The sequence below is a fragment of the Lepisma saccharinum genome, chromosome 7 (genome assembly GCF_977018435.1).
Source record: "Lepisma saccharinum chromosome 7, izLepSacc3.1, whole genome shotgun sequence".
Taxonomy (NCBI): domain Eukaryota; kingdom Metazoa; phylum Arthropoda; class Insecta; order Zygentoma; family Lepismatidae; genus Lepisma; species Lepisma saccharinum.
In genome coordinates this window covers 15377223-15392858 of record NC_139235.1, presented here as the reverse complement: position 1 = coordinate 15392858, position 15636 = coordinate 15377223, and the positions used below count along the sequence as shown (strand labels likewise).

The window sequence follows — 15636 nt, the reverse complement described above, 5'->3', positions numbered from 1 at the left end:
AAGTTCCTGATTAGAATTTACAACAGCTAATTGTATGCTTCTAATGCTGTTTCGTATGTCATTTAAATTAGGATTTATACTTTCCAAATACACTGGCAATTGGTAAGGATCGTAACTGGAATCACATTTCTTACAACAATATTTTTCCTTAGTGGTAGAATAAATTGTCCAATGTGTGACGGAAAGCTTCAAACATGAAACATGATACCACAAACGGCAATCAAAACATTGCACATACCTCAGGTCATTATCGAGCTTATCACAACACGTCACTCCTTCAATCTTACCTGACTGTACATCACAAATGTCACCATCATCAGAATTACTACTATTTAAGTAGGTTTTTAAGTAGGTTCCTTCATATGCAACATTAGATTTTAGCCTACGTGAATGTCTAGGCTTCGTTTCTTTAGATTTATCTGGCATGATTTCACAGAATAATAATAAACTTAAGAAATAAAATATTTAGGGTCGCCAATTTTGTCTTCGCACCATGTTCAACAAATTGCAAATCTAAGACAAAATAAAATTTAAAAGTCTATAACTACCATTGCGCAAACTTCTCACCACGCATCAGAAGATTGTCCTTTCTTTTTCAATCCTGGCTGTAGGCGCCAAATTATTGAAGCAAGCCTTTTACTTGTACTTCAACGAAACATCCTAGTATTTATCTTTATCCAAATCTACTTACAGTTTGTTAAATTCAAAGAAAACTCGGACGTCACTATTTTAGAATGTTCATATATTTTATCACTTATTGATCAACTGTGTTTTGTTTCGTTATCGTTGCTATGGTCAAAAATGTATATAGAAATGTATACATCGTAATTTTACATTATCAATAATTAATTATACATCTTATTAATTCAGCAACTTTTGGAACATAACAAAATAGTAATTGATAACAACATAAATATCATAATGCATTTTAAACACAAAACTAAACAATAAATATAAATTAAATAAATGAACATCTTTGGGTCAGTCACAATATGCTACTTATTAGGAATGGACTGATATAAAAAATTTGCTGGTCTAATGAAGTACCATTATAAAATTTACCAATGCTGATAGCTGTTATTTTACTATCAGATATAAAGTTGTTCCTTGAAGAACATTTATGGTCCATTAAATTATTTATTTAGTGCATATAACCAGTGACTGCATTCGTATTTGCCTAAAAAAAAAAAAAAAATATGCATTTAAATATTTACCATACATAAAGGACATATGGATGGATATGTTTTTGTATCGATAAACATAGTAACAAAATGGCAGAATTCTGCACTAAACTGTGGGCTGTTTATAGATATATCAGATCAGTAAAATTATTTGTAATTTTACAAATATACCTCTATCGACTGATTCAGATAGGAGAGTACTGATTAATATCTCTCATCCCTACTATGTATGGATGGATGGTGATTCATTACAGTTACAACCTCACACTGACAGTGTCTCTGTTGCATGGAAATGTTTCCATAGGAAATATCACTTGCATAATGTTTTCTGATAGAAACAATAAAGGCAGTAGCAGCCATAAATCTGTGAAGTATGGCTGTATACACTATGTTGCCATTCGTCACCGGACACCCCATACCAGTACGTTAATCCGGTTGCAGCACCACATCAGTATCGTGTAGGGCCACCTTTCGCCGCAATGACGTCCGCAACCCTTCGAGGAAGACTTTCCACCAATTTGCGATACGTATCGACTGGAATCTTGCCTCATTCCTCCTGCAAAGCGGCAAACAGCTCAGTGGTGTATTTGGGCAGCATGGCCTGGCTCTCAAGCGGCACTCCAACTCGTCCAAAAGGTGTTCAATGGAGTTGATATCTGGACTTTGGGCTGGCCAATCAAGTTTTTGCACACCCATGTCCTAGAACTACGTGTTGATAATGCCTGCCGTATGACCTGGAGCATTGTCGTGCTGAAACAGGTATGGGCCAATACCAAATTGTTCCCACAATGTTGGTAGCGCAGAATTGTCCAGAACTTTTTGGTATGCATCGGTATTCTTATTTCTCAGAACTAAAACAAGAGGACCAAGACCATACCACGAAAAGCAGAACCACACCATAATTCCACCTCCGCCGAATTTCACTTTGGGTACGATACAGTCCTGTAAACAGCGTTCACCGGGCATACGCCACACCCAGACACGTCCATCGGACCGCCACATCTGGTAGTGCGATTCATCACTCCATAGGATGGATTTCCATCATTCGAGAGTCCAATGGCGGTGTTCCTTGCACCACTAACCGATGGGTTGCATTGCGGGCTGTAATATGCGGCTTGTAAACTGCTGCGCATCCATGAAAACCAAGTGCGACGATCTCCTGGTGGACAGTACGATCACTTGCAGCACTACTGGAACCCGATCAAAACTCCTGTGCCACCATCTGTAATGACGCCTTCCGGTTTGACTTCACCACACGTTTCAAGCATCGACGGACACGATCTGTTAATATTTTTGGTTTACTGGGTCTGGGAGGCATGTCATAACCCCCTCTCACTTCCACTTCATGATAACATCACTCACTGTCGACCGGGGTATCAGAAATTTGTTGGAAATCTCACGGGTCAAATGCCCAAACCTGTGGGCTCCTCTAATGATCATCCCTCTTTCTGCCTCACTCAGTTCGCGTTGTCTGTCCATATCGACTACTGTAGCTGGTATGAGTGTATTCTCAACCGGCGATGCCTTTTATAGGTTGTATGACGTGTACAGACGATCCCGAGAACTTTTTGAGGGGTGTCCGGTGACGAATGGCAACATAGTGTATATACAGGATAGGAAATGTCATTTTTCAAGGTTTTGTAGCATCTAAACAAGCCCTCAATAAGCAAAACACTACCAAGAAAAGCTGTTCCTCATGATGCCCTTTAAACGCACTGTAAAGTTTAAAACTATCACATGGCAGCACCTAGTATACTTAACATTACAGTACTCATAACTGTTCAGACTAATTTATGACTAGATTACTTACGTGTTTCAGTACACATTCAAGATGGTATAATGTAAGTTCTAACATGTTTGAGAAACATCTAGGAACATAATCATCAATAACTTACACGCAAAGTTAGTTACTTACCTATAGCATCCAGAGCTGTTGCTATGACACGAATGTTGGAATTAAATGGAATTTCTTGCAACATGGAAATGAATTTCGGAATATAGAAATTTTCTTCAATTTCAATATTTTCAGCGACAGCGTAATAGGCATGTAAACATGACTCCAAAGGCTGCCAATGTGAGCTGTTCTCTCTGAACTTTATAACTGCTGAAACAAGTCTTGCATCCAGCAGTTCTAACATACACTCACGCAATATGTTGTAGCAGTACATCTACCAAAAGAAGAGAAAAGAAAACTTTTAACATTGTTAATACATTTAACCAATATTCTACAGGTCCGCTCTATATTTGACTGCTAAATCAATATGTGAAACCAGGTGATTGAATTGGGTGTTCTAGAAAACAAAACAACATGCATTTACATATTTAAAAGGACGAGTCGAATGACAACCTAAGAAGTCCAATGAAATTATAGGGCAGGGTATCAGCTATTATTGGCAAAACACACTCAGGGTCACAATAGCATTCAATAGAGGCATGTATATTTTGTTTTTGACAGGAACATGAAAATGTGAAGTTACACACTGCAATGTTTATTTTTCATGATTTTGAAAGGTGTAAGTATTTTCCTGCCATGCTTTGTCAACAAATGATACAAAATGAACTTCAAAATGCAAAATAAATTGAATTTATTTACTGATGGGATACTTTTCTGAAGTCTGAATTACTGTGCGAGTTATGCAAATCACGGAAAAATGGATTAATTCTGCTCTAAATATTTGAGAAGCCAAAATAGGCTCCTTTACACAGGAATATACTTAATACTCTGACAATTACAATAAATGTCCTATTAAAAGGGAGAAGTTTATTTTGTGTAATAAATACAGTTTTTAAATCTAATTTAGGGTTATATTCACAATTTTAACACAGAAGTGCCATTTTATATACCACTTTTGATCCCGAAATGTGTCGATTTTTGTACCAAAATCTGGATATTTTATTCATCTTAAATATGTAACTCTAGTGATCAAGTAAGCTTCAAAACTCCATTTTGAAGATGGAAGCCACACTCGACACTTGCACCAGTGAAGAGCAATGGTTCCTTGCACTCTGGAAGTTTAAAACATACAGCAATTCTCTGGTAAGTGAAAATTCAATGGTCCTGTGCATGCCTACCACACCAGCACGTTCATGAATGGAGGAAAAAGTTTGATAATGGCATCACTTCATGGGTAGATGGGTAGAAAGATTTTCACAGTACTGCATAAGTGACTCTGTGTGTGTGTGTGTGTGTGTGTGTGTACTGAAGACATTATTTCCTGAGGTTACCTGTCACTTTTGGAGCACTTTAAAATATGCTGAATACAGCAAAATTTGGCAGTCTTACATGTAAAAATCAAGAACTAAAGCAAATAAAATTTTCATCTGTCTAACCTTCTTACATCACAAACCTAGAGTATGTGAAATATACCTTTGTATTGATAATGATAAAAATAACAAATAGCAGAATTTGGCAAAAGTCTAAGATTTATTCAGAAATATTAAATCAGTAAAATAATGAAAAAAATCAACATGGTTTTGATTGATACTAGAAAAGTATAAAATGTTAACAGCTGACAAGTCTTGCTGATGATGACTACTTCTTATTACCACCAATACTGTCAATTTAACCCCTTCCCTGTGTTTGGCATAATATTACGCTCTTGGTCACTATAGTTTATTCGCAAACATCTCTGAATGAAGTAACCTGTGTTGAATGGAATAATACCTTTTTGTTGGTGAAAGAAATGTCTTGCTATTGAAGAAAAACGACCTTCTATTTAGTCACAATTTTCAGTGCCGACAAAGAAGAAGAAGAACAAGTTCAGAGGAAAGTAAACTGTTTTTGTGTTATGCTGACAAAGTGCAAATGTGAGTTCGTTTGTGTGCCGCGTTTAGTCAGTTGCTTTATACATTTTTTTTTTGGTGTTATGTTATTTGAACTGTTGGTGATTCATTTTTGGTTTTTGAGTTTGTGAGTTTCTAATAGTATCGGCAAACAGGGTTGCAAAATATTTTGTCCCTCATACCTATTGAAGATATTGCAATGAAACTTGGCGGACGCATTACATATAGACCATAGTATTTTTCAAGGTAGATTATAATCGGGTACCTATATCCAGGGCCGGTCCAGAGGGCCCCAAAGTTACCAAAAGAGATTTTTCGGAGGGAAACTTCCCGATTAGTATCTAATAGTACTGTCAAACAGGATTGCAAATTATTTTTTGCCTCACCCCTCATACCTACTGAAGATATTGCAATGAAACTTGGCGGACGCATTACATATAGACCATAGTATTTTTCAAGGTAGATTATAATCGGGTACCTATATCCAGGGCCGGTCCAGAGGGCCCCAAAGTTACCAAAAGGGATTTTTCGGAGGGAAATTTCCCGAATTATTTCCGATTTCCCTTTCCTCATACTTGATGTACACATGTGCGTGTTACCATTTGAAAGCCTGTTCTATTCTGAATAGAAAGGCGTATAAACAATGATACTTGGATGAATTGTGCTGAAGCAGTAGCTACTTAAAAATATTACTATGCAAACTCAGAAAAAAAAATACACAGAATGGGAAATCATTTTGTCAGAAAATTTCACAGGAAAGGGGTTAATAAAGCTAATATTTCAGTTCTACATACATTTCTGTCTGTATTACACAGATTAACAAGGTTCACGTTGTTACAATCGCTTCAACAAAGCCACTTATAGAAATCTCCAAACCCATAAAACCAAGAAAGAAAGATATTTATTATAAACTATTTGACATACCAGTGTATCTGAAACATCCTGCCTGTAGCACCTGAACTGTTCCTTCTCATCGACAGACCAATCACCTTCCTCTGGGGAGTACATTGATTTTAAGAGCAGCACATCAACAAGAGACCTATATACAGGTGACAACAAGTCTTCATATATTTGGAATTTGTCTGGATCCGAAGCAATTATATCATCCTACAAAGAAAACTTGTATTTAGTACTTAAATACAGTATTTAATGACAGGTAAAGACAGGTTGAAGCAACTTAAGGATGATGTAAGACTAAAGAGGGAGAAAAATGATATATTCAAGCAAACAAAAGAAACGGGACATGACATAGAATGGGAGGAGGTTAGGATGGTAGGGAGGGAGAAGAGAAGACTAGTGACGAAGTAAAAAGAGACCAAGGAAATAGAGAAAAAAGGAGAAGAAGAAATAATGAATTGGAATGAGGGGCTTAAAATCGACAAAGAATGGAAAGGAGTGTTAGAAAGAGAGGAAAGAAGAAGGAAGAATAAGGAAGAAAGAAAACAGGAGGGAAGGAGTCCAGGATATAAGGAACCTGTCTATGTCCAGAAGTGGAGGAATTGATAAAGCACAGACTCTCACCAGGCACCTGTCAATCACCAGTCAGGGGTAGTGTCAATTACCTGTCAGGAGATTCCACACTCAGGAATTCCTGACAAGAAATGTTTTCAGATAAGGACTGGAGTATCCATGTTGTTTTGTGTATGGACCCTGTAGTGGGAGTGTATATATAAGATGATGGTTGGATCTTTCATCAATTTATTGTGAACATTCGTCCGAAGTAGACCCTGTTAAGAGGATGGAAACGTTACTTTTAGTGTAACTTTTTTATACAATAAAATTTGCCTTGGTCAGCATTTTAATGTTTTATTAACAGTATTTAAAAATATTAGAAATTAGGATGGGACAAATTAAATGACATGCTGTTCCTGATGTTGCATGTGTTCCATCTTTGGAGCCAGGAACGATTGGATGAGGACGTGTGGCTTCAAACTGTTAAAATTACAGACAACAGATGCCCTTATTCTTTGACAAAGTAAAGCTAACAGCACCACATTGTATTTCGAAGTATTCAATTTTTGTAAGTATGATTATTGTTCTCATATATATATATCTCAATGATTATGGCCTCAGTCCAATTTCTTTTATGTCAGTCCTTGTAAAACATGAAAAATGTACAGAGGTATACTACAGGGTGTCTGGAAAGTCACGCAACTGAGATTCTGAATGTACGTAACTATTGTACAAAGAGTGATAGAGACATGAAACACCCTGGATATTAACTTTGTCTATGTGGATATTTTTTTAAAACATTAAACAAGATTGACTCATTGATTGATTTGCATTATTTTACTTCGATGTTTGTGCCACTTTTGGCTAATTTGCGAAGATGGGGGATGAGTGATGATATGATAAAATTGATGATATGATGAAATTGACGAATGGACACTCACAAACATCCATGCCCCGGCTGGGATTCGAACCTGGGACTCCTGGCATCGTACACATTAAACACGAAATCATGCTCTTCATGAACGTTCAGTGTGCGGGAAAAGTTACTAAGGTGCAAAAAAAGTTCAATCATGAATATAACTGTGGAGCATAATTTTCTTGTTTAATGTTTAAAAAATATCCACATAGAGAAAGTTAATATCCAGTGTAAGTTCCACGTCTCTATCGCTTTTTGTACAAAAGTTACAAATTCCAGTTGCGTGACTTTACGGTCACCTATGAAGTGTAAAAAAAATGTTACGATTTACTTAGTTCAAAGTTGTGTTTGTAACTGTCTGACGTTTATTCCTCAATATGTTATTTATTCACCCATTACCTTCATCTAAACTTAAGTAGCATTATAATTGGCAGTAAATCTCTTTGTGCTGAGAAGACAAAAGTAAAAATGCAATTCTATCAATATTTTGAGGCAAAACTTGTAAGCTCTGTCAATAGTTAGACTGGTGTCAACAAATATCACAGGAGATATCAATGATATTTACATCTGCTCACCAGGGTCATATGAACTGCAAAGTTTCTTTATAACTCACAGGTGTGACATATTCTTGTATCATCATTCTCATACTGATGTGGGTATGAGTGTAAAAGGAAGGAAATAATGTCAATCTCCACTGGACTGGTCAAGGACAATCCAGTAGCATGATCATAGAATTTACAAAGACCACACCCAATATGTAGCCCACATGGAAATACAAATCATTATTCAAGAAAATTGAAGAGTTACAATAAACATGTCAACCCATATGGTTTCTATTATCATCAATCCAGTACTATGCAAAAGCAGAGAATCAAAGTGGATGGGGGCCTCACCAATGGCATAGTGGTAAGATCGTCACCTTGTAATCAAGGGGTCCCTGGTTCAATAACTGGTGGATTTACATGGCACAGTGGTTCGGATCCCACTTCAAACGGGAAAACATGTTGAAGGCTTACCAACATTTGTCTTCTTATTTTGTGTATACTTTCGACCATTTTTGGCTAATGTGGTTAATGATGATCAGGACTCACAAAGAAACAACATACGTGAAGTTCAGACTCAAACCAGGAGCCTTTGATGGCAATGCCTTAAGTCGATTAAAGGGACTTTCAGACTGAAGTGCCACAAACCTCTGTAAAAAAGCATTCATTGCAAAACGATGCACACTATTGAGAAAACAGTCCAATGCAAGTGATACGCAGGTAACAAGGAACATGTGCACATTGAAGGTTCATTGGTTTCATTTAATAAAGATCTCACCTGCAATATATACCAAAATCCAAAGGCTAATTCACTGCAATTCTCCTCCGTTGGATACTGTCCAGGGGTGTTGCTGCAGCGTAAGATTATTTCTATCAACTGAAGAACATTATTCCTTGGTTCTCCATCGAGCAAAAGGGTGTCAAGTAACAATCTTGAATGACTTTCAGCTAATGCAATAAAAAGAGTGCAAATCGAAGCTACCGAATCCTGCAAATAAAAATAAAAATTGCTCCACTGATTTTTGCTTGTCAGCTTCACTACAATTCACTCTAATAAAAAATGAATCAAGAAAAAAAATATTTTTAACTGTAATGTAAAACCTTTACCAATGAAGCTCCATGGAAACTTTATTAAGGCTTATCACCACCCTCGATTTCTTGAAGTGCATGACTCCACACTGAATCAAGGCTGATATGACCGTGCAGTGAAAACAACCCATGCACCTCGAGGACATTCATTATAAATTACGAGCGTAATATTAATTACCAGCATTGCTTTTCAATTAAAAGATATTTATTTTGACCTAATTAATTCACTGCCCAAATTAACAAATGTCTCAAGATTTAACTCATGTAATAGATTCAATTTAAACACTCCATACCTTTCAATTACAACCTTTAACCTTAATTTACAGACAAACCTGGAACAAAATTACGTTTCACAACTTGTACACTTTCCACCCAAAGAACTCTATAAACCTTATAAAGTATTTGTGTGAGTGCACTAAATGTGAGCAACTACCTGAAATTTTGCCCCTTATTTTCCAAATAACTACTAAAATACCTGAAGTGTGGTGAGTGTGTTGTGATGTGTCCGGTGTGGTACCCAGAACTCGACTGGACGAGAGCTCTAGGTCATTTGTGAATGCTCGAGTTCATTTTGGATGCACCAATCAGAGAGAAGCATGCCTGACGTCATGTTTGCAAATACTTCATCTATTTACCAGAAGAATTCACAACTAACAAATATAAAACTAACATAAGGCCACTGTACAAACATGGAGTGATCTTAGACCACTGATTTTTATAACAGAAAACTGTTGAAGTGACACATTTTAAGTAAAGAATAGAAGTACCGGTAACTATATTAATATTTTACCCTGCCTCTCAATTGTACTTTTATATAATCTTAACTACGGTTAAGCTGATACCTAGAGGCATGCATGTTTCATTTTTGACGAAAACACGAAATGTGAAATAACACAATGTAATGTTAATTTTTCATGTTTCTGAAAGGTGAGAGATCCATTTTCATACCCTGTTATGTCACAAAAAAATACGAAATGAACTGCAAAATGCGAAATAGACTCTTCAACATGATTTTGATTGATTGAGTTAGTGTTTTAAGTCCACTTTATGCACAAGGCTAATTGGGACTGGACCTACAGTTTAAAGTGGGATCCGAACCACTATGTTCCTCCACCGGGAATCGAACCTGGGACCCCTTGATTACAAGGCGAGGACATTACCACTGCGCCATCGGGGAGGCCTCTCTCTTAAACATGAAATTTAGAGTTTATTTACCGATACGACACTTTCTGAAGTCAGAATTATCCTGTGAGTTATGCAATTCACAGAAAATTAATTAATTCTGCTGTAACTATTTGAGAAGCAAAAATGGACGACCACTTTGTTCAGTAAGAAACTTAGTATTCTGGTAATGACATAAATGTGTTATTAGAAGGGACACATTTGTTTTGTGTATTAAGTGAAGTTTTTAAATCATATTTGGGGATATATTCACATTTTTAAAACCAAAATGTCATTGTGTATACTGCTTTTCCACAGCTACAGCAACAAAATTTTATTTTATTTATCGCTTTTGAACCCGATATTGACTCTTTTTTTGTACTGAAATTTTGCTTTTTAATTTACCAAAAATATGTGCCTCTACTGATACCACTTTGAAACGACACCAATACTGATGTTCATGCTCTTAGTGATACCTACCATTAGTGATACTGATGTTGCTTGAAAATTGCTATCAATTTAAAATTGTTCCAAATATTCATTAATATTAACATGCAAGTATCGTGGCTACGTAAGCCTTTTAAACTATTGCAAATATCTAGGCAACAGCAAAAGCAAACGACACAAAAATTCAAATGAATGTTCTACTAGGAATTCTAAGCATAAGTAATTTTCAGATTTTGGAATATCATGGTTTTTTTAAAAAAGAGAGGGAACGCGGAAGACACGGGTTCGATTCCCAGGTGGGTCATCAAAGGTTGGAATTTTTCTTATTTTGTCCTTGCATACGGCGGCTCTGGGGCTCACCCTGGGGGAGTAAATTAGGCTGGAGCATGGTGCTGATCATATCACCTCCAAAATGGCCAAGATTGAAAATCTGTCGGGCCCTAACCTCACATCCCCTAAACCTGCCTTCATGGCATGGTGCTATATGAACGGAAAACTTTACCTTACCTTACCATTTCAAAAACGGTCAAATGTCCAGCTGAGCCTTAAGATGTTATACCTGTACTCCAAAACGGTAAGTTCTATTTAAATACTTGCTTTATCATTGGAGACCGGATTTTAAAGAGAAAAATTTTCCTCTAAAAAGGACCAAAAAAAGGGAAAATAAAGTACTATAGTTTTTTCTGCACTCCACTGAGAATACTATTTTAAATGAAACCACAATATATACTATTCATATATGAAAAGGGAGACGTTAAATTTGATATTAATGCATCCCTTTTTATATATAAAAGGTACATATTATGCTTTCATTTAAAATATTTTTATTAGTGGAGTGCAAAAATAATCTACAGCCCTTTTTTCATTTCCTTCTTTCTGAAGCCGGACCCTGTGACCGAGTGGTTAGCACATCGCGCTGCGACGCCAAGGGTCCCGGGTTCGAATCCCGCTCGGGCTTGGTTGTTTGTGAATGTCCATTCATCAATTTCATCATTCCATCTCTCATCCCCATCTTCGCAAATTAGCCAAGAGACACAAAATGCGAAGTAAAATAAACTAAATCAATCAATCAATCAAACAAACCTTCTTTCTGAAGGTAAAGTACAGCGAATAATCTTACCATCCGTTTCGATGAAATCTTCCTTGCCACTTGTACTTGGCTTCGCCATTTCACTGACACTCAATACTGTCTTCACTGTCACACAGTTAAGTTAAAACTATTCTAAAAAACTTCACAATAAAAGTCTAAATCTAGCACATAAGTAAACTTTCAACCCAACAGTTGTGCCGCTTACAATGTGTTTGTTGCTGTGTAAGCCCAGATCGCATTGTTTCAACAATCGCTGCAATGTACTCCTAACACTCATGGAGGGAAGGTAAGGTAGAAGGTGCTTGTTCTTTCTTTCCTCTAAGCTGCACCAAATAAGACAATTGTTGAATGTTTTGTTTGGAAAATACAGTCCTACAAAATATTTATTATCTTGTATATAAAGGGACCAAGGAAGAAGTTTTTCTAAAAAGGGAATGCAGGCTGGAAAACTAGTCAATAACAGGACCACAATGGAAAATGTTTTTAAAAAGGGGAATGTGGGCTGAAAAAGGGAAGTCAAATCCATATAATCTTGTTGATGGAAGATAATTATCAACACTGTTGTTATTTATTCCACGATCCGTGTTGAAAAATATAAAAATGGATTCCCTTTAAAATCCCATCCGTATTTATGATTATCAATGCATACACACGGTAACTTTTAGCATAATCCTCAACACGGCATGTGCACATTTATCATCATACTCACATCCATCCCATCCTCTGCTCCTCTTTCAATCATCTCCCGCAGTCGAAGCAGCTGGGCGAGAATCCTCAGCAGCGTTGTAGGGTATTTATGTGAATCCGGGTGCGTTAGCATCAAGGAGAGGGCCTCAACCGATGGATCCGTCAGGTCAGGTATTGTAACTGCCACCTGAAGGCATCCAGCTAAGGGTTCGGCATCTGGCAGGGGTACGCCAAACTGCATCCACGAGCCTGCACATTTTATGGCCTGCTGGGACATCTCCAAGCATGCTTCAGGGCAACCCAGGAGCTCTTGTAGTGCTGACAAGACTGGGAAGAAAATAATACACAAATGGAGACCGATTAACTGTTTAATTGCCGATATTTTCATCTTGTGAGAACCAGAGGGATGTGACTGCAATTTATCAAATGTACAGGAGGGAGGAAACAATGTATTCTTAGAAATATGTTTGACACTTTAAAAAGACAGTAAATTTGAGATCCCTAAGGAGTAGAAGTGGAGATATGTCGATCTGAGTTGGCCCTAAATAGGCTCTAAAAACCCTAAAATAGGCTCTAAAAATTCTAAAATAGGTCCTAAAATTCTAAAATAGGTTCTAAAAATTCTAAAATATTAAATTAGACTAAAGAATCCTAAAGTAGGTTCCAAAAAACCTAAAATGGTTCAAAGTTCCTGAAAAATACTAATTAAGTACAATTGTTAAAAACAAAATTTCAAAGGAACCGTGAGAAATTTTAATAGATATATACATATAACCATCAAATATTAATGTTCTAACCAAATTTTCATTTCTATGAATCATTTTCAAAACGATCCACTAATTTTTGTAATAGTAATACTTGTACTATTATCCTCAGGCAAAACCCTGCCTTATCTGTGAGGATCATTTTATATTATCAAAATGATCTTTAAACAGAAACTTTGTCAGTGGTGCAAATTTGAATGCTAGAAAGCACCAAAAGTAAGCAAGACAATGCGGATCAGAAGTTTGTACTTTGGACTTTGCAGGTATCAGTTGCACTAGGAGGGAAATCGGCAGAGAGAATGTTTCAAAAACGTTAGTCATTGAATTTCTTCATTACCAAACAGAACAAATACCTCTGCGTGGTGTAAAAATCATGTAAAACCTTAAGAAAAAATATACAAAAACCTAAAAAAAAGGTTTGATTTAGGCACAAAAACCTAAAATAGGTTCTAACAGGCAAAATAGGCAAAGGAAAAATAGGTTAAAAACCTAAAATCTGAGGTCTAGTTATCACATCACCCTACGATACCAGGGGTCCCAGGTTCGAATCCCGGCCTGGGCATGGATGTTTGCGAGTGTCCATGCATATTTCGTTTTTGACGAAAAAACGAAATTTGAAAAAACACATTGTAGTGTTAATTTTTCATGTTTTTGAAAGGTGTGAGGTGCATTTTGTGACCATATTTTGTCACGAAATAATGCAAAATGAACTGCAAAAAGCTAAATTAACTCTTAAACACGAAATTCAGGGTTTATTCACCGACGCGACACCTTCCGAGGTCTGAATTATCCTGAGAGTTATGCAATTCCCGGAAAATTGATTAATTCTGCTGTTAATATTGGAGAAGCAAAAATGGACTCCTTTACACAGAAATAAACTTAATACTCTGATAACTACATAAATGTGCTATTAGAAGTGTAATGTTAATTCTGTGGAACAAGTGTAGTTTTTAAATCAAATTTAGGATTATTTTCACAATTTTAAAACCAATATGTCTTTTTATATACCACTTTTCATCTATTTTTTCACCGCTATAACACCGATATTTTATTTTATTTACCGCTTTTGAACCCGAAATTGACCCAGTTTTTGTACCGAAATTTTGCCTTTTTATTTACCAAAAATATGTGCCTCTAATGATTACTTATGTCAAGGGTTCCCAAACTTTTTCATTTCATGGCACCCTCAGTGTTTCAAGATTTTCAAGTCAAAATATAGGCCTATCAAACACTTACAATGACCAGTTAGTGTGGTTGGGTTGCTTACCTTAATTTAAAAAATAAACATATATTTTAAATTCAGAAACATTTTTAATGTAAAAAGTACTAATTAGGTAAGCACATACTGTATTTGGAACCATCATATGATTGAATGAATTTCAGAGAAAATACTGGAATATTTCGCGGCACCTTTGTAAGTAACCGACAGCACCCCAGGGTGCTCGGGCACACACTTTGGGAACCACTGGGTTATGTCATATGTTATTGCATATGGTACAGGCAAAGCCCTGCATATTGCAACATCCCATAAAGGCAGATGGGAGATATTTGGACATAATTGTCCCAAATTCACAATTTAAGCCAGATGAGGATGGTGGTGTGGTGATCAGTACCATACTCTGGTTGTCTTTAACCCCAAAGTACCCATTTATTAGAAGCTAGGTGAATGCCAGAGATTGCCAAAAACAGCCTAGGTATTTAAGGGTTAAGCAAAACTCATATATGTATTAAGCTCAAGACTGATAAACAGCAAATAAGTAATTAGGGAACATGAGGAACATCAAGACTTCTAATAACACATTTCCTTTATATTCTGTGCATATATATTTTTTTAAATTGTTCTTATTCCATGCCACTTTACTGCCTCTGGAGGCTAATTGCAATGGTGAGGGTGAATGATGATTACATGAAATGGTAAAGGTATGCTCTCATTGGCTGTCCTTATTCGGAAGTTGATAATACATAACCTTTGATATCTTTACACCATTCCTATTTGGAAGTGTTATCCAGAAGTTAGCAGGAGAAATACATTGATTTTGTTTCACACTGTAGTTAACAAACAAGCTACTGTATTAAAATGAATCAATTTCCTGTGGCACGTAATGTGACTTTGTATATTGATCATACACTATACAGTCAGAAGTAACCGGACACCCAAGTAAGCATGGTGGTAGCGTCATGGTCTGGGGATGATTTTGCTAGTTTGGGCTTGAGCCATTAGTTTTGGTCAATGCCAACATGAACAGTGGTGTTATTGAGAACATTTTAGACAATAGCATGCTGCCCTCACTGTGGCAACAGTTTGGAATGGGCCATTTACTCTATCAGCACGATAATGCCCCTGTCCACAAACAGGGTTCATTGCATCATGGTTTGATGACAATCAGGTGGGTGTGCTTAGCTGGCCCACTCAAAGCATTGACTAGAACCCCATCTTTGGGATGAACTGGAGCGTCGGTTGCATGTCAGAACAGAAAACCACCCATGAAGTGTTCATGAGGCTACAAGATGAATGGAAAAATAT

General features: G+C 36.6%; 1 protein-coding gene across 2 annotated transcripts in view; it reads right to left on the bottom strand.

The window, feature by feature from the left end:
* cdm (importin-13-like protein cdm) overlaps positions 1-15636 on the bottom strand; it is a 54641-nt gene that overhangs the window by 26547 nt on the left and 12458 nt on the right. For both annotated transcript variants that reach the window (XM_083125026.1, XM_083125024.1), the window contains exons 6-9: positions 12371-12675; positions 8653-8862; positions 5889-6071; positions 3097-3349 (exon numbers count right to left, since the gene is read on the bottom strand). In XM_083125026.1, coding sequence (XP_082981152.1) covers positions 3097-3349; positions 5889-6071; positions 8653-8862; positions 12371-12675 — 951 coding nt within the window. The remainder of the gene's footprint in view (positions 1-3096; positions 3350-5888; positions 6072-8652; positions 8863-12370; positions 12676-15636) is intronic.